The sequence below is a fragment of the Mustelus asterias genome, chromosome 26, assembly GCF_964213995.1.
Source record: "Mustelus asterias chromosome 26, sMusAst1.hap1.1, whole genome shotgun sequence".
Lineage (NCBI taxonomy): Eukaryota > Metazoa > Chordata > Chondrichthyes > Carcharhiniformes > Triakidae > Mustelus > Mustelus asterias.
The window spans coordinates 15,764,709-15,787,416 of record NC_135826.1 but is presented as its reverse complement, the minus strand read 5'-3'; the positions used below and the strand labels follow the sequence as shown (position 1 = coordinate 15,787,416).

General features: G+C 41.4%; 1 protein-coding gene across 1 annotated transcript; it reads left to right on the top strand.

Moving 5' to 3' along the window:
- Window positions 1-398: 398 nt before the first annotated feature.
- Window positions 399-20,815, top strand: LOC144479487 (procathepsin L-like). Its single transcript, XM_078198212.1, has 8 exons — window positions 399-440; window positions 8,171-8,302; window positions 8,740-8,862; window positions 12,680-12,829; window positions 14,101-14,325; window positions 15,785-15,947; window positions 19,572-19,689; window positions 20,483-20,815. The coding sequence occupies exons 2-8, from the start codon at window positions 8,177-8,179 to the stop codon at window positions 20,580-20,582; spliced, it is 1,005 nt and encodes a 334-aa protein (XP_078054338.1). The 5' UTR covers window positions 399-440; window positions 8,171-8,176; the 3' UTR covers window positions 20,583-20,815.
- The last annotated feature ends 1,893 nt before the right edge of the window (window positions 20,816-22,708 follow it).

Genomic DNA, 22,708 nt, shown 5'->3' with positions numbered 1-22,708 from the left:
TTACCAACAAATTTAGATTGCTCCATGGTAGGGATGCTGTGCTGGTGAAGTAGTTTGGGTGCTATTAGTGCAGATTTGGACTGCATCATATCAATGCAGTTTGTCAGTGGAAAGTAGAAAAACCTTCAGTACAGTTAGCACTGGTCTTGGTGATTACAGAAGATGCTCACAAATAGGCAAAATGAAATTAACTTATTTGGCTGTTTGGATTTAATAATTGTAAGAGTGAATGTATGAACAGGAAATGGTGCTTTGAGAAATTTACGTGCTTCATTGGCTGTTTGTGGATGAAGCAGAATACAATGAAGGCAGTGCTGCTAAATTAACGCCTAAATCGATTAGTCATCTTGCAAGTGAGTTGAAACCAAGATATCTGTAAGTTTCCAGGAAGTCCCAGTGCACAGTGAGCCGCAGTACGTGACTGTGAAGATCACAGCAAGGTTAGTTTATTATATTTCTGCTTGTTTTTAATAATCTACACTGCTGGAATGTATTTTTTTTCCTTCAGTGTCCTATCCTGCTCCAAAATAAAAGGCCTTTTAAATCAAATTTGGTGCTTTGGCTTATATAACTTGTCTTTGCTATAGATCTTTCTAAATGTGTGTTAGGTATTGTAGTGATAAATATTGCCCAGGACTCCAGGAAGAACTTCCTTGCTCTTCTTTGAAAGTGTCATTAGATCTTTTACATCTAACTGGGAAGGCAGATGGGATCTTGCTTTGTCACATTTGAAAGGCAGGACTTCCAAAAGTGCAACATTCTATGAGTGCTTCATTGAAATATCAGCTTAGATTTATAATTCATGGGCTTGCGACTCTGACCTTCTGTTCCAGAGGCATGGTTACTGAGTGAGCCACGGTGGCACTGTAAAGATGTAGAAGCACTGCACAAAGGATTTAAATAGGTTATTGTGGTTTAGTGTCTACAAGGCATAGAAACTAAGTTATGGCAGACCAAGGTCAATTAACATACACAGGAATGGACCAAAACTGCTCTTATTTGTTAATTAAGGCTGAGTGGAAGGATATTTAGTTTCACATTTCCCAAGCAGATCAAATGAGGGACAAACATCTTTGTCACCGCTATATATTTAACAATGATAAGGAACAGCCTTTCATTTCAGTGTAAACGGTTTAAATCATATTCTGCAGAAATTATCTAAAGCAGCCTTGGCCGATCAAATAACCAAGCCCAAACTGGGTTAGATTTACAACTGTGTCTATAAGATCATTGGTTATCTGTCCTCTTTGCAACCTCAATGCCTCCACTAACTCTAAATGGTTAGGCTGATTGTCTGACATTCAGTTCTGGATGAGCAATTTCCACCAATCAAATATCGAAAAGGCCGAAGCCACCGTCTTCAATCCCTGTTACAAATCCTGTTCCTTAGCCCCCAACCCTATCCCTCTTCCCTGGCAACTATCTGACGCTGAACCAGACTGTTTTCGACTTTGATGTTGTACTTAGCTCTGAGATGAGCATCTGACCACACGTCCACCCCATCCCAAAGACCATTGCCCAATTCTGCCCTGTCTCAGCTCATCTGCAGCTGAAACCCATGCACTATTACCTCTAGACTTGACTATTCCAACACGTTCCTGGCAGTCCTCCCACTTCTATCCTCTGTAAACCTGAGGTCATCCAAACTCTGCTGCCCATGCCCTTACTCACAAGTCTAATTCACCCAGTATCCCCGTTCTTATTCATCTACTTTGGATCCCATTTAACCAAGATTGGACATTAAAATTCAGCTCTGATGAAGGGTTACCCCCGACTCAAAACAGCTCTATTCCCTCTCCACAGATGCTGTCAGATCTGCTAAGATTTTCCAGTATTTTCTGTTTTTGATTAAAATTCTCACCCTTGTTTTAAATCTCTCCATGTCCTCATCCTTCCCCATCTCTGTAATCTCCTTCGGTCCAACAACTTCCTGAAACATTTGTGCTCCTCCAACTCAAGCCCCTTGATCATTACTGTTTTAATCATCCCCCTATTGGTGGCTAAGCCTTCAGTTGCCCAGGCTCTAAGCTCTAGAATCGCCCTTCTCTACCTCTATTTTATCTTTTACGATGCTCCTTAAAAAGCTTCAAGTCATCTGTCCTCACATATCCTCAGCAGTTTTGTATCAAACTTTCAATTATGAAGCATATTTGATTACTTTAAAACATTTTTAAATACAACTTTTTGTTTAGAGCGCTCGGTGACTAGTTATAGTCATAGAGTCATAAAGATATACAGCACAGAAACAGGCCCTTCGGCCTAACCGTGGGTGGCATGGTAGCACAGTGGTTAGCACTGCTGCTTCACAGCTCCAGGGTCCCGAGTTTGATTCCTGGCTTGGGTCACTGTCTGTGTGGAGTTTGCACATTCTCCTCGTGTCTGCGTGGGTTTCCTCCGGGTGCTCTGGTTTCCTCCCACAGTCCAAAGATGTGCAGGTTAGGTTGGTTGGCTATGCTAAAAATTGTCCCTTAGAGTCCTGTGATGCATAGGTTAGAGGGATTAGCGGGTAAATATGTAGGGATATGGGAGTAGGGCCTGGGTGGGATTGTGGTCGGTGCAGACTCGATGGGCCGAATGGCCTCCTTCTGCACTGTAGGGTTTCTATGATTTTATGTTTCCTAAACTGAACTGGTCTAATTTGCCTGCAATTGGCCCATATCCCTCTAAACTTTTCTTATCCATGTACCTGTCCAAATGTCTTTTAAATATTCTAATTGTACCCACCTCTGGCAGCTCATTTCAAATATGCACCACCCACCATGTGAAAAGGTTACCCCTCAGGTCCCTTTTAAATCTTTCTCCTCTCATCTTAAACCTACGCCCTCTAGTTTTTTTGACTCCCCTACCCTGGGGAAAATACCTTGGCTATTCACCTTATCTATGCCCCTCATGATTTTATAAACCTCTATAAGGTCACCCCTCATCCTCCTATGCTCTAGGGAAAAAAGTCCCATCCTATCCAGCTTCTCCTTATAATTCAAACTTTCCAGTCCCGGTAACATTTTTGTCAATCTTTTTTCACCCTTTCCACTTTAATAACATCCTTCCTATAGCAGGGCGACCAGAATTTAACGGAGTACTCCAAATGTGGCCTTATCAAGGTCTTGTACAGTTGTAATATAATGTCCCAACTCCTGTACTCAATGCTCTGACCAATGCTTTCTTCACTATCCTGTCTACCTGTGATGCCACTTTCAAGGAACTATGTACCCACACCCTTCGGTGTCTCTGTTTGATAACACTTCTCAAGAGCCCTACCATTAACTTTGTAAGTCCTGCCCTGGTTTGTCTTACCAAAATGCAACACCTCGCATTTATCTGAATTAAACTCCATCTGCCATTCCTTGGCCCCCTGGCCCAGTTGATCAAGATCACATTGTAGTCTTACATAACTTTCTTCGCTGTCCACTACACCACCAATTTTGGTGTTGTCTGCAAACTTACTAACCAATACTCCTATATTCTCTTTCAAATCATTTATATAAATGACAAACAACAGTGGACCCAGCACCGATCCCTGCGGCACACCACTGGTCACAGGCCTCCAGACTGAAAAACAACCATCCACACCACCCTCTGTCTCCTACTGGCAAGTCAGTTTTCTATCCAACTGGCTAGTTCTCCCTGGATCCCATGTGATCTAACCTTACTGACCAGTCGGTACCTTGTCAAAGGTCTTGCTAAAGTCCATGTAGACAACATCTACCGCACTGCACTCATCTATTTTCTTGGCCATCCCTTCAAACAAAACTCTACCAAATTTGCAAGACACGATTTCCCACACACAAAGCCATGCTGACTATCCCTAATCAGTCCTAGCCTTTCCAAATGCCTGTAGATCCTGGCTCAGAATATCCTCTAACAACGTACCCACCACTGGCGTTAGTCTCACCGGTCTGTAGTTCCTAGACTTTTCCTGTCGCTTTTCTTAAATAACGGCACAAAATTTGCCTCCCTCCAGTCTTCCGGCACCTCACCCGTGGCTATCGATAATACAAATATCTCTGTTAGAGGCCCCGCTATTTCTTCCCTAGCTTCCCACAATGTCCTGGGATACGCTTGATCAGGTCTCAGGGATTTGTCTACCTTTATGCGTTTTAAGACCTCCAACACCACCTCTTCTGTAATTGGGACACCTTTCAAGACATCACTATTTACTTCCCCGAGATCCCTAGCTTCCTCAGTAAATACTGACGAGATCTCACCCATCTCCTATGGCTCCATATGTGGAAGACCTTGCCGATCTTTAAGGAGCCCTATTCTCTCCCTAACTACTCCTTTGCCCTTAATATACTTGTAGACTCTCTTTGGATTCTCCTTCACCTTATCTGCCAAAGTTACTTCATGTCCCCTTTTTGCCCACCTAATTTCCCTTTTAAATATACTCATACATCCCCTATGCTGGGACTATAGTGAGCTGGTAGACTCTACAGGGATGGGTTTCAGGTGGAGTGCTTTTCAATTGCCACTACAAATTTGACAGAAGATATTTGCAAACCTCAGGGAAAATGACAAACACTGTCAAGTTTCCAAGGCTGCTGCTGTGGTTCTTTCACTGAAGTTACTTTGGCCCTGTGGAAATTCCTATCCTTAGAAAGTGAGTGGCATTGGCATCACTTTATTTGTTGGTTTTATACGATATTGTTTGTCCACCTGCCTTAAGAAAAGCCCTTGTTCGTTTTGGAACTCAAATCTGAGTCTGGTTAATCTGTATAGTTCAGGTTCTCTTTTTAAGAATCACATGAAGCTTCACAGTGGTAATATATGGAGTAAGGGGTGTGATTGCCAAGTCTCACAATCATTTACAAACAGAATGGCTAGAAAAGGGTAAATTCCAGATCAAAAAGATCATGAGGATTGCTTACAGGTGACTGGGAATTCTGAATCTGAGAAAATACCACATGAAAAATTCACATAAACATCCAGATGACGATTTCTTTATATCAGCCAAATTGTCCGGGAACCAAATTTAGGGAAAATGGTTATGTAGTGGTGATATTACTCATCTAGTAATCCAGAAGCACAGGCTAATTTTGTGGGGATACAGGGTCAAATCCCACAGCTGGTGGAATTTAAATTCAATTAAATAAAGCTGGGATGTAAACAAGCCTCAGTTCTTGTGATCATGAAACTATCACTGATTGTTGTAAAGACCCATCTGGTCTTGAGTAATGTCCTTCAGGGAAGGAAATCTGCCATCCTTACCTGATTCAGACCCAGAGCAATGTGGTTGACTGTTAACTGCCCTCTGAAATGCCCTAGCAAGCCACAGAGTTCAGGTGCAATTAAGGGTAGGCAACAAATGCAGGCCTTTCCAGGATGCCCACATCCAGTGAAAGAATAAAGAAACAAAAAGAAACCTGCATCTTTATTCAGAGTTTGAGTTTGTGCAGTCCAAAGGTAAGGATTCTTCTACCTTTTGATTTTACAATTACACAGACTCCTTTGCATGTTTTTAAGTTCTTTTAACTATGCTACAACATTTAGTCAAGCCTAGCAATTGCAATCTGAATATGGCATTTCTATTTGGTCATCTCCATTGTCACTAAACCCAATGGCCATTTGGCATTATCCCAAAGCCGATAAACTACTGCATAAAGAGCTGTCAAATCATGTACACTTGTTTCTTCTAATGATTCAGTGCTCTGTAAGGGAATCTTTGAACCTTTCAAGTTATCCACTTAGGTTGCATATTGGGTTTAGTATTAGAGAGTGGTTTATCCATCTGGTTTCACTTCAAAAGTAAACCAGTTAATGCTAGCCACAGATGAAGATGGCACAGAAGCACTCTCTCTTTCACCCAGGTCTTAGTTTTGGCTGACTCTCAGCACCCTTGATCCTGGGACAGAAGGTTATGGATTCAGGCCCCACTTGCATAACCGAGGCTGACACTTCAGCACTCGGGGAGTACTGCACTGTCAGATGTGCTTTCTCCTGGATAAATCGTTCAGCCGTGCCAAACCGCCGCCTCAGTTTGATGCAAAAGATCCCATGGCACTATTCAGAGTATGGATGGTACCCTGGTACAAACATTTATCGCTCAACATCACCACTAAAAGCAGTTTAACTGTTCACTTACCTCAATACTGTTGGTGGGATTTTGCTCTGTATAAATTTGCTCCCATATTCCTTGACATTATAACAATGGTTACACTTCATTGGTGTAATTAGTGGCACAATGGTTAGCACTGCTGCCTCACAGCGCCAGGGACCTGGGCTCAATTCCAGGCTTGGGTGACTGTGTGGAATTTGCACGTCCTCCCCATGACTGAGTGGGTTTCCTCCGGGTGCTCTGATTTCCTCCCACAGTCCAAAGATATGTAGGTTAGGTGGATTAACCATTGTAAATGTGCGGGGTTATATAGGGCAGAGGGAAGAGCCTGATTGGGACGCTCATGTGGAGAGACGGTGCAGACTCGATGGGCTGAATGGCCTCTTTCTGCATTGTAGGGATTCCATGGTTCATTAACTGTGATGGGTCTTGGGCCATCCTGAAGTCGTGAAATTGTATATTGTTTTTTCTTTCTCAGAAATTACTTTTCTTAATTCGTACACTTTACATACACTTCAAATTCAAACTGGAAATGATCTTGTGATTTCTTGACTCACTTAGATTTGTCGTGTTTTATTCAATTTCTATACTATGCTTTCGCTCTTGTATTTCTCAATATGAAAAAATCTGACTTGAAAATGTCACCTCATGGAACATTTACCTGACTACATTCTAAATGTCCCACTACCACTATTACACAATCCACCCACTAACAGTTTCTCAAAGTAAGGCAGAGGACAAGCTGCAAACAGTGCTCTTTATTTTTAGGTCAGGCATTTGTTGCCTGACCCTAACTGCCCTTGAGAAGGCCATGGTGTGGATTTGTTTGGAATTGTGACAATAAATATATTAAATTTGAAGTAAGATTGAAGTATAGGCACTTTTATGGTAATAACAGTTTCAAGATATAATAGACAAAATAAATGATAAGGACAGAATAAATGACCCCGAGTTATTCTCTACAGACTAAGATCAAATAAAGAGCACTGCTTGTGGTTTGACCTCTGCCTTACTTTGAAAAATTATTAGTGGGTGGATTGTGTAATAGTGGTTGTGGGATTGTTGACATTTATAATGTAGTCAGGTAAATGTTAGTCAGGTAATGTAGTCAGGTAAGCTCGTAGCGATTCAAAACTCTGGTGTTCTGTGTCCGTACTCACATCATGCCCCATTCACTGCCCACCCCTGTCCTCACTGACCCACATTTGCTCCCAGTGAAGTGCCTCCATTTTAAAATTCTCATCCTTGTTTTCAAATCCCTTTATGGTCTCACCCCTCCCTATCTCTCCAATTTCCACAGCCCCGTAACCGTCCAATATATCTGTCTTCTAATTCTGGCATCTTGAGTATTCCTGGTTTCAATAGCTCCAGCTTTAATTTCAGGCCTTCAGCTGTCTCGGCTCTAAGCTCTGAATTCCCCCTCCACCTCTTTAATATCCTTTAAGACATTTGTCAAAACATATCCTTTTGACCAAGCTTTTAGTTACATAATGGCTCTTTATGTAACTCAGTGCCAAACCCGGTTTTATAATACTCCTGCAAAGTGAGTTGGTATGTTTAATTACATTATTACATAAATACAAAGTTGTTGTTAAAATTGGATAAAAAGAAAATAATCAATCATTCCTGAAAGGAGTTATATCAAGCTAGGGTGGAAATTTGAATGGGGTTTACAGCGGTCAACGTTCAGACTCCTAATGCTTTTGGTTTACATAAGTGTCAGCTATCTGTCTTCAGCTCGATGGAAGCATCTTTACATGACACCTTGCAACTTGGCAGCCTTGGAGAATATATATATCCAATGCTGTTGACCAGGCTTATTCATTCCCAACAAGAGTCATGCTCATAGTGCACTTATTCCCCTTCAGGCTACACTGTAGTAGCCAATGTACGTCCAAAATTAATCTGAGTCTTGGAGACCGCTGACTATATTGTAGCCTCCTTTGCTCTGAGTAAGTTATCAAGGTTTTAATGTACATAGCTCGGATCAATACAAATAATGTCAACGGTGAGTCATTGGAATTGGGGTATCAGTGGCTATTAGTTTTAATAAATGTTAATATACTGTACTTGAATAATAATCAATCTTGTGTCTAACAACTGATATAATCTCTTCAGCAATAGATGATGAAGATCTTTCTTTTTCTGGTGTCTTGTATTCTGACTGGAATCTCTTCACTCACCTTTGATCCTGCACTGGATGAAGATTGGATGAAATGGAAATCACTTCATGGAAAACAGTATGGAAAGGTAAGAAACAGAAAACACTTGTGGTATTCAATTTGGAAAGGGGTTCACTCATCTGTTTGCTTCCATCGTTAAAATAAAAAAAGACTGAAAATCTCAACTAATCCATAAAAGCTCATGATTAGGGTCCAGATGCTTTCTATCACTGGAGGAGTGCAGGGGGTGAAATATAATTTATTTTAATGAGTACATGTTAAATGGAGTAAACAATGGTTACATGTAAAATGACAAGAAGGAAGTATTTAATGACTTGGGACGGTCCACATCACTTTATATTTCTATCATATATTAAGCTAATATTTAAACCACAGTCTGAATTATTTAAGCAGATGGCTAGCTTGTAAGCATTGCTAGCTATCTCTATGCTCTTGTTGGATCTGTCAAATTTTCAAGAGTCTTGACTGTGAAATTATTATTTTTTCTTGTGTTTTTACATTTAGAATGAAGAAAATTGGAGGAGAATAACATGGAAGAAGAACCTGAACAAAATTAAACAGCATAACCTGGAGCAATCAATGGGAAAACACACATTTCGCATGGAGATGAATCACTTTGGTGATATGGTGAGTCTCAAACATAAAAGGACTATTTACGGACATATACGATAGGAACAGAAGCAGGCCATTGGCCCCTTTAGTCTGCTCCATTTTCAATAAGATAATAGCTGATCTATTTCATGCTTTGAATTCCACATTCCCATCTACCCCGATAACCAACAATTCCCTTGCCTAACAAGAATCTATCTCTGTCTTAAAAATGTTGCTTCCACCACTATCTGAGACACAACCCTCAGAAAAAAAATTCTCTTTTCTATCCTAAATGGGCAACGTCTAACTTTAAAATAGTGCCCCCTAGTTCTGGATACATCATAAGAGGAAGCATCCTTTCTATGTCAACCTTGTCAGGATATTATAGATTTAGTTCAAGTCACCCCTCACTCTTTTAAACTCCAGCGGAAACAAGCTCAGCTTGTCCAACCTATCCTCATAAGACAACCTGACCTGTCAGTCTGGTAAACCTCCTCTGAATCACATGCAACATATTTACACCCTTCCTTAAATAAAGAAACCGAATCTGTATTAGAGATGTGCCCTGTATAAATGAAGCATAACATTCTTACTTTTATGTTCAATTCTCTTGTAATAAAGGATAGCATCCCATTCGCCTTCTTGATTGTGTGCTGTAACTTCATATTAATTTTTCATGAATCATGCACAAGAACACCTAGATCTTTCTGCACATTGGAATTCAGCAGTCATTCTCAATTTAAGTAATACTCTTATTATTCTTCCTGCCAAAGTGAACTTCACATTTTCCTATATTATACTCCATTTGCCAATATTTTGCCCACTCAAACTATCCATATCCGTTTGCAACCGCTTTATATCCTCTTCACAACATACTTTCCTACCTATCTTTGTCACCTACAAATTTAATTGACATGCCTTTCACTCCCCTCATCTAAATTATTGATATAAATTGTAAAAGGCTGAGGTCCCAGCACAGACCCAGGTGAGCCCACTTGTCACATTCTGTCCATCAGAAAAAGGCCCGTTTATGCATACTGTTTTCTGCCAGCCAGCCTTTTATCCATGTTAATATGTTACCTCCATGAGCCCCTACTTTGTGCAATTGCTGTCACTCTCACCCTACTTTCAGTGCCAGTTTGACTTAGCTTGTAATACTGTTTTAATAGAGGTTTGTGAGATCCCACTGCACTACTAAGGGAATGTTACACTATTCAAGGTTGTAATTCTTTGGATCAGATGTTAAGCATATTCCCCATCTGGGTGAATGTAAAAGAGTTCATGGCACTTTTCAAAGAAGAGCACAAAATTCTCCCGGTGAGCTGGTCATCATTCTTCTAACAACTAACACCATCAAAACCAAAGTAATTCAATCGTTGTTTGGGGGAACTTGTTGGTCACAACATATTCTCCCAAACTAGCTGCTGCTATTAAGTACCAAACAAAAATCATTATACTTCAAAGTAGGTCTTTGGCTGTGAAGTGCTTTGGGGTGTTCTTTTTTTTAATTCATTCGTGGGACATGGGCATCACTGGCCACATTGCTGTGGCTCGAGTCACATGTAGACCAGGCCAGGACGGCAGATTTCCTTCCCGAAAGGACATCAGTGAACCAGATGGGTTTTTCCGACAATTGACAATGGTCATCAGTAGACTCTTAATTCGAGATATGTTTTACTGAATTCAGATTCCACCACTTGCATGGAGTCAAACCCGGATCCATAGAACAGTAGCTAAGTTTCTGGATTCATAGTCGAGATATAATACCACTAGGCCATCGCCTCTCCATAAAGACATGAAGAAACATTACCCAAGCACAATCTAAGCTTTTTCTTGATTGGTCAACTAGAAGAGCTCTTACCAATCATTCGGATTATGTGCCAAATTACCAAATGGGGAATCCAATATGATACAGAATTATATTAATTGTAAATTTTCAATTAACGACCAGACGACATGACAGGTTCAACCCCTCTTTCCAGAATACAATTAACACCATATTCCCAAAAATCATCTATCAAGAATACAGCAATCTCTTTGGCAGCCTTCCATAAGAATATGAAAAACAGCAAGAGTTTGGCCCATTTAGCTTATGCCTTCATTCAATAAGATTATAATTGATCTAATCGTGTCCTTAACATCACTTTCCTGGCTGCCTCTGTATCCCTTGATTCCCTTGTAATCAACATTCTGTTTATTTCAGCCCTGAACATACTCACTGACCCAGCCCTCCACTGCTCTCTGGGATACAGAATTCCAAAGATTAGCAGCACTCAGAAGAAATTTGGGAGACCCTTTATTTTGAAACTGTACTCCCTAGTTCGCGATCCTACCACTATCGTGAGATGATGATTTGCGTCTTGATGGTTAACTCTTGTTGTTAAACATTGCTTGGTGTGGCTCAGGAGCCCTACTCTGGCATGACAGTCCCTGCTACATTTGCTGCAGAGGAAGACAGTGGGCTCAGAAGGTAGATGCTTCCTTGGCTTCTGTTATCTTTAGGCTTCCTTGCTGGCCAACTGAGCATACCATTTCTCCACAACTCTTCGTTCGGCCAGTCTCCAGAGGCTATGGCTGTCAGCTACTGCCTCCCTCCCAATTGACAGTTTCAATGTCCGCAATCATCACACCTTGCTCACAGGTGTCCATAGTATAGGCATGGAAGGCCAGCAGATTGCAACCCAGCTACCAGTTCATTGTACAAATGATCTTCATGTTTATGACCCCGTCATCCATCTGATGGAGGCTGAGGCAGAGCAGACACCATTGACTTAATGAGTGCATGTTGATGGAATTAGGATATTCCAGGACCTCTTGCCCCACCTATAAATACCAATGATATCTTGGAGATAGCAAAGATGCAAACTGTTCTGTCTTATCTTCTCCCTGGCATATATTTGCGAGGTTTCACGACTTTAAACGAGTGCCCTAAGAATGCAGGTTTGCTGGACTCGCAGTCTGTTGCTCTCAGTCAGTTTGCTGTTGCTTCACACTATTACTCAGCTTGGAGATAACAGCTGCAGCTTCTGCAGTGTACATGCTCAATTCAGCATCATGTGATAGATTGCTGGTGATTGTGGAACCTGATAAGTGAAGTTATCAACAATCGCTACTGTTATATTGGCAATGTTGATTGGTGGAAAGGCAACATCTTGGACATTTGATGCAGATTCGTCCAACCAAATTCTTCACAGATGTGAGTATGTCTGTGCATTTGTTGCTGGAATTGGCCCTTAGTATGGGTTGCTAGTGTAGAATCATCAGTGAACAGCAACTCTCTGATGAGGCAATATCCAACGAGTATCAGGAACCTTTAAGCTAATCATCTCGTTCATTCCGAAACTAAACAAGTTATCATAGATCATGGCAAAATATGATGGATCAAACCTTAACCTGGTAAGTTAGAGGGTCAAGTTCAGTTGTAGCACACTCAGGTGGGTTTGGGTTCAAGTCCTTAGGGCAATACTTTGACAGTAGTGCTTTGTTATGGATGATATGGTAACCAAGGACCCATCTTGCCCTCTCAGGTGGAGCTAAAAGACCCCATGCTCTATTTAAAGCAACAGGAGGTGGGCTCCACATTGTCCAGGCCAAATTTCAATTAGCAAAAATCACTGAAGACAAATTATTGGCTCATTATCACATTGCTGTTGTAGAGCGTTGCTGTGTACAAGTTGGCAGGTGTTTCCTACATTACAACACTGATTAACTTCCAATGGATTTCATTGGCTGTAAAAAAAAAAACTTCAGGACATTCCGAGGGTATGAATTGCACTATACAAGTCTTCCTTTCTTTCAGATATTTATGAAAAATACAGCACACCCTCATTTTTTAAACTTTTATTTCCTTTAGACTAATGAGGAGTTCAACCAACAGATGAATGGATTTGTTCAAGGAAAACCGGAGAGCTCCACTCTGTATGAACCAGCACCCCATGAGTATGATGTTCTTCAGGCCATTGATTGGCGTAAATATGGTTTTGTCACAGAAGTGAAGAATCAGGTGAAAATATACATTCTTAAAGCGTTTTTCAGGTCCAACTAAATTATGTAAATCACAGTCCAGTTTTCCTGTTGGACTCTTTGATGAATGTTCATTGCTTTTGTCAGAAACTTTTGTCAACAAGTCAGTGGGGTCAGTATATAGAATATCAAAATACATTAACAACTTTGAGCACAATGTGGATTATTCATTAACATACTCCACTGAAAGATTGACACCTTAATTGAAATAAAACATTACTTCCAATTACATATGCTATGATCCCATTAGAAATGCTATTTAAGTTTACTGATTTATAGCAGTGGATTAAACTCACTATGTCAGGTAGATTTCTGGTCAATGTAGCTCACCTATCTGTAGCATATGCTTGATGCATTTTTGATAACTCAATGAAAATATTGACAAGAATCCTTCCAGATCCTTGTTGTAATCCATTATAGTCTTGGTTCATCACTGCTTGTACTGATAATCATGTTCATATACCTATCATCATAATAACAGTTCTTCAAATAACAATTTCTTCAAATAACAATTTACTGTGGTGAATGATAACTAAATTGCATTGACACTGAATCACAGGTTAAATTGATCTGTAACTAAGAGAAACAAAAGAGCGACTTTATCCACCTTAGGAACATAGGACAGAGTGTAAGATTTAAGAGCAGGAGTAGGCCATTTGGCTCTTCAAGCAGGCTCTGCCATTCGATTAGATCATGACTGCCTCCTATGATCCTGAACTCCTTATTTAGCTCAAGCTTGAATAAATCCAATGATCCAGTCTCCACTGCTTTCATGGGAAGACAATTCAACATACTCATGACCTGCCTTAAAAGGGAGACCCGTTTATTCATAAATTGTGCCCCTTAGTTCTAGTCTCCTTCACAAGAGGAAATATCCTTCTTCTATCCACTCTTATCTAGTCCCTTTAGGATTGTGCATGTTTCAATACGATCACCTGTCATTCTTCTGAACTTAATTGGGTACAGGCCTAACCTGTTCAACGTGTCTTCATAAGATAAACCCTTCTGTGAACTGCTTCTAACACAATGACCTCCTTTTTCAACTTGATCAAAATTGTCAGTATACCAAGACCATGTAAAGCAGCAGTAAAACTTCCTTAATTTTATATTTCATTCCCCTTGCAATGCCAACATTTTATTTGCTTTCCTAAACGCGCTACCTGTATTCTAACGTTTTGTGATTCATGTACCAGGACAGCCCAATCACTTTGTACAACCATTTCAATAATACCTTGACTGCTGCATTACCAGGGTCGTTGTGGTTCATGCTGGGCATTTAGTGCGACTGGGTCACTCGAAGGGCAGACCTTCAAGAAAACAAGAAAACTCATCTCACTGAGCGAACAGAATCTCATCGACTGTTCCAGACGCCATGGCAACAAAGGATGTTGCGGTGGACGAGTAACAGCAGCCTTTAAGTATGTAGAGCAGAATTACGGAATAGACAATGAGAATTCCTATCCCTATACTGGAATGGTAAGAACTTACTTTGGAGTGACAAAATACGCTGTTTTCTACAGGTGTACTATATAAATGACCAATTGTCAAATAATAGTTCAAGGAAGCTATTATATCTGCCAAACTGCGTATTTATATTCTTCTCAAATTTCTTCTCTGCTTTAAAAGTTCTCATTATAATTGTCCTCAATATCCTGTTTTTAAGTCAGTACGATAGTCTGCTCTTAATCAGTATCACTTTATGACTACCATTATTCACTCAAGTGTGCTACCCCCGTGCACTAGTCAAGTTGCTATTACACTGGGTATATTTGGGTCTGAAGAGTGTGTCCTATTACCATCTACCTTAGCAAATGATCTGGTCACAAGGAGAGTCTGACTGACAGTTACACAGAACCATATCACATTTATTCATATGTGCAATCTTTGCCAGAGCAATCCAAAACTAATCCCATGGCTTGCATGGCTTGCTCTTAACGGTCCTGTCTCTTCCACTCTCTTCAAATATTTATCCACTTTTCTCTTACAAAATACATTGATGTTTCTCCCAACTAATTCCAGTGGCAAGTATTTAATCTCCAACATTTCTCCAAACCTCTCCCCACCCTCTGATAATCTAAAACTAATGATTCCCCAACCAGGGAAACTATTCTTTCCTAATTCACCCGTTTACAGTCTCTTGTATATCTTTCCTGCATCTTCTGTTCAAGTTACTCCTGGAACCTCTTGTGACACCTGACCCTGTATAGATATACTCCCAAGTTCCAGGCAGGCTGCTGTGGATACTGCAATTCACATTAAGACATGAAGAAAATAAGCAACAACAGTTCTTTTCCCCAGTTTGCACTCCTCCCTGACCCCAAAGTTACCGCTTCATCACAAGGCATCATTAAGGCAGGCAGTGGGGTATATTAGTATAGCGGTTCAGTTACTCGGTAACCCTGAGGTGACTCCAACATGATCGACTCCTAACTGCTTCCTGAAGTGACCTCAGAGCTGTAGCAGAGAGCTACACAGATCAAGATGGTCCTCCGCCATCATTTACTCATGAAAAACAAGGAATGGGCATTAATTGTCAGCCTCGCTTGCAGCCAGATTTTGTTTTAAATGTGGGCGGCTGTCACCTTTTGTCCCTAGCCTAGGTGATCAAATGTAAACCTACAGAGTGAAGTATCACTGTTGTAAGGGCACAGACAGCTCCTCCGTCTTTGCTCCACCGTTGGCAACTGGCTTCAGCTTCCGGTGTCTGATTTTCTGCAATTCCCGTTCAAAGATCTTGTGCCTTCCTATTACTCCCTATCCTTGATGCGCTTAAAAATCTACCACTTTGAACAAGTGTTTGACCTGGCATTTGATTTTCTACACAAACTTGCGAACATATAAAGTTGCTGTCACTGTTGTCTGAGATAATGGGAATCATTACCTCCACAGATTAGCTCAAATGAAACTTAATTTTTAAAATTCTTTTCTGTTACAGGATGGATGGCGTTGTAAGTACAAACGCCAGTACAGTGCTGCCAATTGCACTGGATACGAACGCATTAAAAAAGGCGATGAGCGAGCATTAGCAACGGCAGTAGCCCAAATTGGGCCTATATCGGTTTCGGTTGATTCAACTCATTTCCAATTTTATTGCTCAGGTAAAAGCGACTTGGGATTGCATGTAAAGAGGTACCCTCTTGGCTATAGCCAAGTTCCGCACATGACGAAGGCCCTCAACCGGGATCTTGGGTTCATGTCACACTATCTGTAACCCCCATGACTTGCCTGGGCTTGCAAAATCTCACTAACTGTCCTGTCTGGAGACAATACACACCTCTTTAACCTGTGCTTAACCCTCTCTCCACTCACATTGTCTGTACCTTTAAGACTTGATTACCTGTAAAGACTCGCATTCCAACCATTATTTTGTAAATTGGGTTTGTGTCTTTATATGCCCTATTTGTGAACAGAACTCCCACTTACCTGATGAAGGAGCAGCGCTCCGAAAGCTTGTGTGGCTTTTGCTACCAAATAAACCTGTTGGACTTTAACCTGGTGTTGTGAGACTTCTTACATTGCTCGCAAAGCCAGCATTTGTTGCCCATCCCTAATTGCCCTTGAGAAGGTGGTGCTAAATTGCCTTCTTGCACCTTAACAGTCCATTTTTCCCACTGCCAGGACAGAGGTGATGGCACACTGGTGTGCATTCAAGAAGTTTTTGGCCCTGGGAGTCCTCAGCATTAATTCTGAACCCCATGCAGTTTCATGGAAGCATATTAAACATAGACAAGGAAATTTCCTACTGGTAATCCGTTCTCCATGCTGGACACCACTCGAACGAAGCACTGAAGGCAACAAGTGCACAAAATATACTCTGGATGGGAGACAACGTCATTCACCAAACAGTAGCTCAAAGCACCACCATTGAGCAACTGGCTGTGTTCTGGCCTGGTGCCAGAAGGTGAAAGAACCATACAAGGGGAAAACTATTTCGACATCATCCTCACCAAACTGTCATAGGTGCATCACATGCGACCTGTGCAATCCCAAAGAGAATTTTGCATGACAGTTTTGGTTGAAGAAATCAAGTCTTTGTGGAGATGAAGTCCCATTTTCACATTGAGTATACCCTCTGCCATGCTCTGTGACACTACCAATGTTAAAAGGGATAGATTCAGATCAGACCGAGTTGCTCCAAAATATGAGCCATTGACGAGGTGCTGTAGGTCATCAGCAGCAGCAGGATTGCATTTCACCACAACCTGTAACCTCATGGCTTGCATATTTCCCACTCTACCATTACTACCAAGCCAGGAGATCAACCCTGGATCAATGGGTGCTGCAGAGATTGCCAGGACCAGCACAAGATATACCTAAAAATGAGATGCCAATCTTGTGAAGCTACAACACAGGACTACATTCATGCTAAACATGGAAAATGGTAGGCTGCAGACTGAGCTAGGCAATCCCACAGCCATCGAATCATATTAAAGCTCTGCAGTTCTACGACACCCAGACAAGAATGGTGGTAGACAATGAAATAATGAAGGTCAGTGCAAAGGACAAGACTGAAGAGTTTGCAATTCAATTCACTCCATTAGGCATCAAGAAGTGAATGAGCTCACTGGACACAGAAAATGCTTTGGACACTATGGTTCTGCGTAGCCATGCTGTTCCAGTAAAGCTACAAAACCAGTATCTACCCAACAACTTGGAAAATTGCCCTGGTGTGCGCTGTCCAGGAAAAGTAGGACAAATCAAATCCAGCCACCTATTAGCCCATTAGTATACACACAACCATCAGTAATGTTACGGGAAGTATCATTGATAGTGCAATCTTACAAGTTATTCAGCAATAACCTGCTCACTGATGCTCACACAAAAGCAAAATACTACAGATATCTGAAATTAGAAGAAATGCCAAAAACAAATTCAGCAGGTCAGGGAGCATCAGTGGAGAGAAACAGAGTTAATGTTTCAGGTTGATTTTTATCAAATTTTTGATGAAAGATCAATGACGGATACAGGCTGGCCTGCTGGGTTTTTCCAGCACTTTTTGTTCTTGTATAACCGCTGCTCAGTTTTGGTTCACTCAGTTCCATACGCATTACAGTTCTGGTCCAAATATGGACAAAAGAACTGAATTCTAGATGTGAGACGAGTGCGACTACCCTTGACATCGAGGTAGCATTTGTGTAGCATCAGGAAAGTCGAGTTAAACTGAAGTCATTGGAAATCAGAGGGAATCCCTAAAGTGACTTGAGTCTACCTAACACAAAGGAAATGGATTATGGTTGTTAGCGACCAATCATCTCAGTCCTAGGACATTACGGCAGGAGTTTCTCAGGCAGTGTCCTAGGCCCAAACACCTTTAGCTACTTCATTAATGACCTTCCCTCCACCATGAGGTGCAAAGTGGAGAATGTTCACTGATTAATGTATAGTATTCAGTTCCATTTCCAGCTCCTCAGCAGCAAGACCTAGACAACATTCAGACCTGAGCTCATAAATGGCAAGTAACATCAAGTGTCTGATAATTACCATTTCCAATAAGAGAGAATTTAGCCTTCAACCCTCAACATTTAGCAATTCTGCCATCGTGGGGGTTACCACTGACCGGAAACTGAACTATATTAATATACATACCACAATGGCAGGCAGATCAGGTGCACAGAACTCTGGGGCAAGTAACTCTTCCCCCGCAACTCCCTAAAGCTTGTCCATCATCTACAAGGCACAAGTCAGGTCTATGCTGTAATACTTGTCATGTGCCTGGATGAATGCAGTTCCAACAAAACTTAAGAAGCTCGATCCCATCAGGACAAAGCAGCCCATTTAATTGGCACGCCATCCACTACCACTTTAAACATTCATTCCTGCCTACCAGCACATGATAGTAAGCAGTGTGCATCCTATCCAAGCTGCATGGCAGAAACTGACCAAGGTTCTTTCGAAAGCATTTCCAAACCTGTGACTTCTGCCACCTAGATGGACCTGGGCAATTACCAATTGCAAGTGCCCTTCCAAGTTACACAACACTGACTTGGAAATACATCACTTATCACTTCACTGTCACTGGGTCAAAGTCAAGAACACTTTCTAACAGCATTGTGGATGTGCTTATGTTAAGGAATGTAAAAGTTCAAAAAGGCAACTCACCACCACCTTCTCAAAGGCAATAGGGGTGGTTTATGAATATTGACCTTGACAGCGATGCTCTCGTACCAGGAACAACTGCGAATGAAAAAAAGTTAAGTGGAGAGACTGGAGATACAGATTGTTCTCCTGAAGTAGAGGAAGATAAGAGTGGAGTTGATAAGGGTGTTCAATTCATGAATGATTTTGAGAAGTGTATGCAAAGAGAAATTGTTTTCAGTGGACGAAGAATTGATTTAAGGTAACTGGCAAAAGAGACTACATGATAAAATATGTATTTTTTTTTACAAGCAGAATGTTGAGATCTGCATCATATTGCCTGAAAAACGGGGGAAGCAGATGCAGAATTCTCTTCATTAAATACTCGAAGGGAAAAACTTACAGGGCTTCGGGGAAAGAGCAGAGGAGTGGGGTTAATTAGATAGCTCTACCAAAGACCAGGTAAGTTGGGCCAAACAGCTGTCCTCTGTGCTGTATTGTTCTATGACACAGGTGGATTGTATATGGCCCACCATTGATTTCCAGGGGAAAATTATTCAGACAAGTAAAACCAATTATTCACACTTAGAGTCATACAGGTAGATTAATTGTAAGCTCTTCATCTGGTTAAATTTATTCCCATACAGGAATTTATCACAATAAAAGTTGCAGCAAGACCAAGCTGAATCACGCAGTACTGGTGGTGGGATATGGAACTAATGGTAAAGGAAAAGCTGCGCAGAATTACTGGATTATTAAAAACAGGTACTTTGCACAAGAGAAATCTCAACTCTCCTAGCTCTGAAGGCTTCTATTATAGAAATAGACCAATAAGTCAGAATGGTCTGTCGTACACCAGTCAAGTAAACAGGTGAGTGTAAAGGAAAAAAATCTAAACTTTTAGATAGAAATATAGATTTCGCCTCTCCCTGGAGATCACATGGTCTGGAATGGGGGGGGTGGGGGTGAGTTAATAGGTTGTAATGAACAAAGCATCGTAGCTGTGAGGGACAGCTCGGTGGATAGGATATTGGTATGTAGATAGGCTGGAAAATTGGGCGGGGATCCTGGATTCAATCCTGGACCGGGGAGCGGCGCGGGCTTGGAGGGCCGAAGGGCCTGTTCCTGTGCTGTATTGTTCTTTGTTCTTGTTGTTCTTTTCCTCCAGATCTCCCTATATGGTCTCTAGGCAGTACGTATTTTGAGATTGTATTTATAGTTGAGCATACACAGTTCCAGTCAATAAAACTTTCACCCCAGTGGAGCTACACTTGCATGTGGGAATCTAACGGCAACTGTGTCACAGTTTCTGCCTAATTCTCCAAAACTTAAAATCCTAAATAACTTTTAAAAAACTTCTCTGGTAATAAACTTTTTAAAAAGCCTGATTGATTGGGTCTAAAGATTAGATTGGTCACATTGCACTTTCCCAAACTCAGCCCCAGGAAGATACAAATACTTCAGTGAGAATCAACACAGTCTCACTGCACTTGTGAGTAGCTGTTAACTCTGAAAATATGGACAAGAGAGTGAATTAATGTTCAATTGTTTTTTCCAGCTGGGGAAAGAGATGGGGCAACAAGGGCTACATGTTTCTGGCCAAGGACATGAACAATCAATGCGGCATTGCTTCTAACGCAGTTTACCCACTGGTGTAATTAATGATGATTTCACTATCAGAAATTCCCACAACTAGGAAACTGCTGCAAGATATAAATGAGATTGGTGGCAAGAAAATTGTTGCATTGGATTGCAAATTTGAATCCAAATGAATGCTTTGAGTTGATTATTGCTTTGAGACGTGTATCAGAGGGCATTCCCAAAATCTGTACATGTTTGTTTTACTGCGAATGACAATGCACCTATCAATAAAATAAAATGATTGCCATTGACACACTTTTGTAACTTACTTACTGTCAACACATTAGTGCACCCATCAAGTTTGGAGACTCATCTGATTCCTTGGCTCCTGTTCCCAGGTATCGTGGCCTTACAAAGACACAAACTCAAGTTACAGTGTTACTCAAATTTGTGTCTTTATATGCCCTGTTTGCTGTTTATGAGCAGATCTCCCACTCACCTGACGAAGGAGCAGCGCTCCGAAAGCTAGTGGCGTTTGCTACCAAATAAACCTGTTGGACTTTAACCTGGTGTTGTTAGACTCCTTACTGTGTTTACCCCAGTCCAACGCTGGCATCTCCACATCATGACTTACAAAGGTAGACCAGGAACAGTACCCGGGTTACTATTAATAGGCTCAGTCATAGAAGAGCCCCATATACATGTGGAGCAAATGAAAATTAAAGATATGCTAGGGAAATAAATTGGTGCGGTATCTAGCTGTCGTTACCAAAAGTTATTTCAGAAAAATACATGCCAAGATGATGGTCTGATGATCTACTGGAAATAAGATGTAGGAATTGTGGTGTCAGCCCTAGATTATACATGCCACGCTTTGTTATATACAATAACTTTCATTTATATATCATTTTAACATAAAATATCTCAAGGCACTTTACAGGAATGTCATCAAGCATTTAACTTCAAGCCACATAGGGGATATTAAGACAAAAGCAGTATTTTTAATAGCATCTTAAAGGAGAAGAGGTAGAAGAGTAGAAAATAGCTGGAGAGCTTTAGGGAGCAAATTCCTTAGCTCAGGTCCAAGGCAGCGAAAGGAATGGTGTGCAACAATGAAAAAGGGGGATCTGCAAAAGGCCAGGATTGGAGGGCTGTAGGGCTACAGATTACAGAGATAGGGAAGGGAGAGGATATGGAAGATTTTGAAAATAAGGATGAGATTTTTAAAATTGAGGTGCTGCCAGACCAGGAACGAAGGTCAGTCACCAGCCAGAGGATGATGGGTGATTGGGACTTAGGGAGATTATCATAGCCACCCCAGGGAACGATACAAGTTTAAATGGCAGAGATTGGGGAGTCAACCATTTAAAAAAGAAGTGCCTTGGCTCTGTGCAAGTGCCATGGAGAATGGGCAGTTGGTTAAGAGGTTGTCACCTCCCTGGCATTGTGGGGATAACAGAACAAGGGGCAAGGCTGCTAAGCACATTTGGACAACCAGCTGAACATAAAATAGGCTGCAGCTGGAAATACTAATGTATTTTGGGCTCAGTGGTGGAGAGCAACACACTCCTTAGTAAAGGCAGGGCCCATCAGCAAAAAGGCAGGGGACACGGGTGAGGGGCAAGCAGGCAATGGATACCATATCCTCAACATTGGATCTATTGTTGAAGATAGAGCTACCTGGACATGGAAAGACCCAGTGCTGCAGGAGACCACCATTCTCAAGATAGGTGGTCACCGACATCTGTGCTCTCATCACTGAAGACCTCAAAGCACTGGTTGTCATGCCCTGCCAGAAGCCGTCAAAGTCAATGTGCCCTAGAATGTCTGGCATGTCTAAGGATCAGTTGTGGACCTTGTGGCATCTCAAAAACAGCTGCATACTGCACAGCACTGACACTCTCTTTACCGAAGTTGGACTGTACATTCAAATCCAGACAGATGAGGCCTCACAGGAGCAAAGAGTAGTGGATTTCACTGCAATTACTGGGCTCCCTCACTTGCAGGATATCACTGATTGCACGCATGTGGCCAGCAAGGTTGAGTGACAGGCAAGCTAGATTCAGTAACAAGATAGGTTTTTACACCTTCAGCTGCTCTGCAACCACAACAGAGCTTCCTCCATGCCTGTGCTTGCTTTCCTGGTAACTGCCAAGGCTATCCTCCACCATTAATTCAGCCTATCGCAGCTCTGCACTCTATA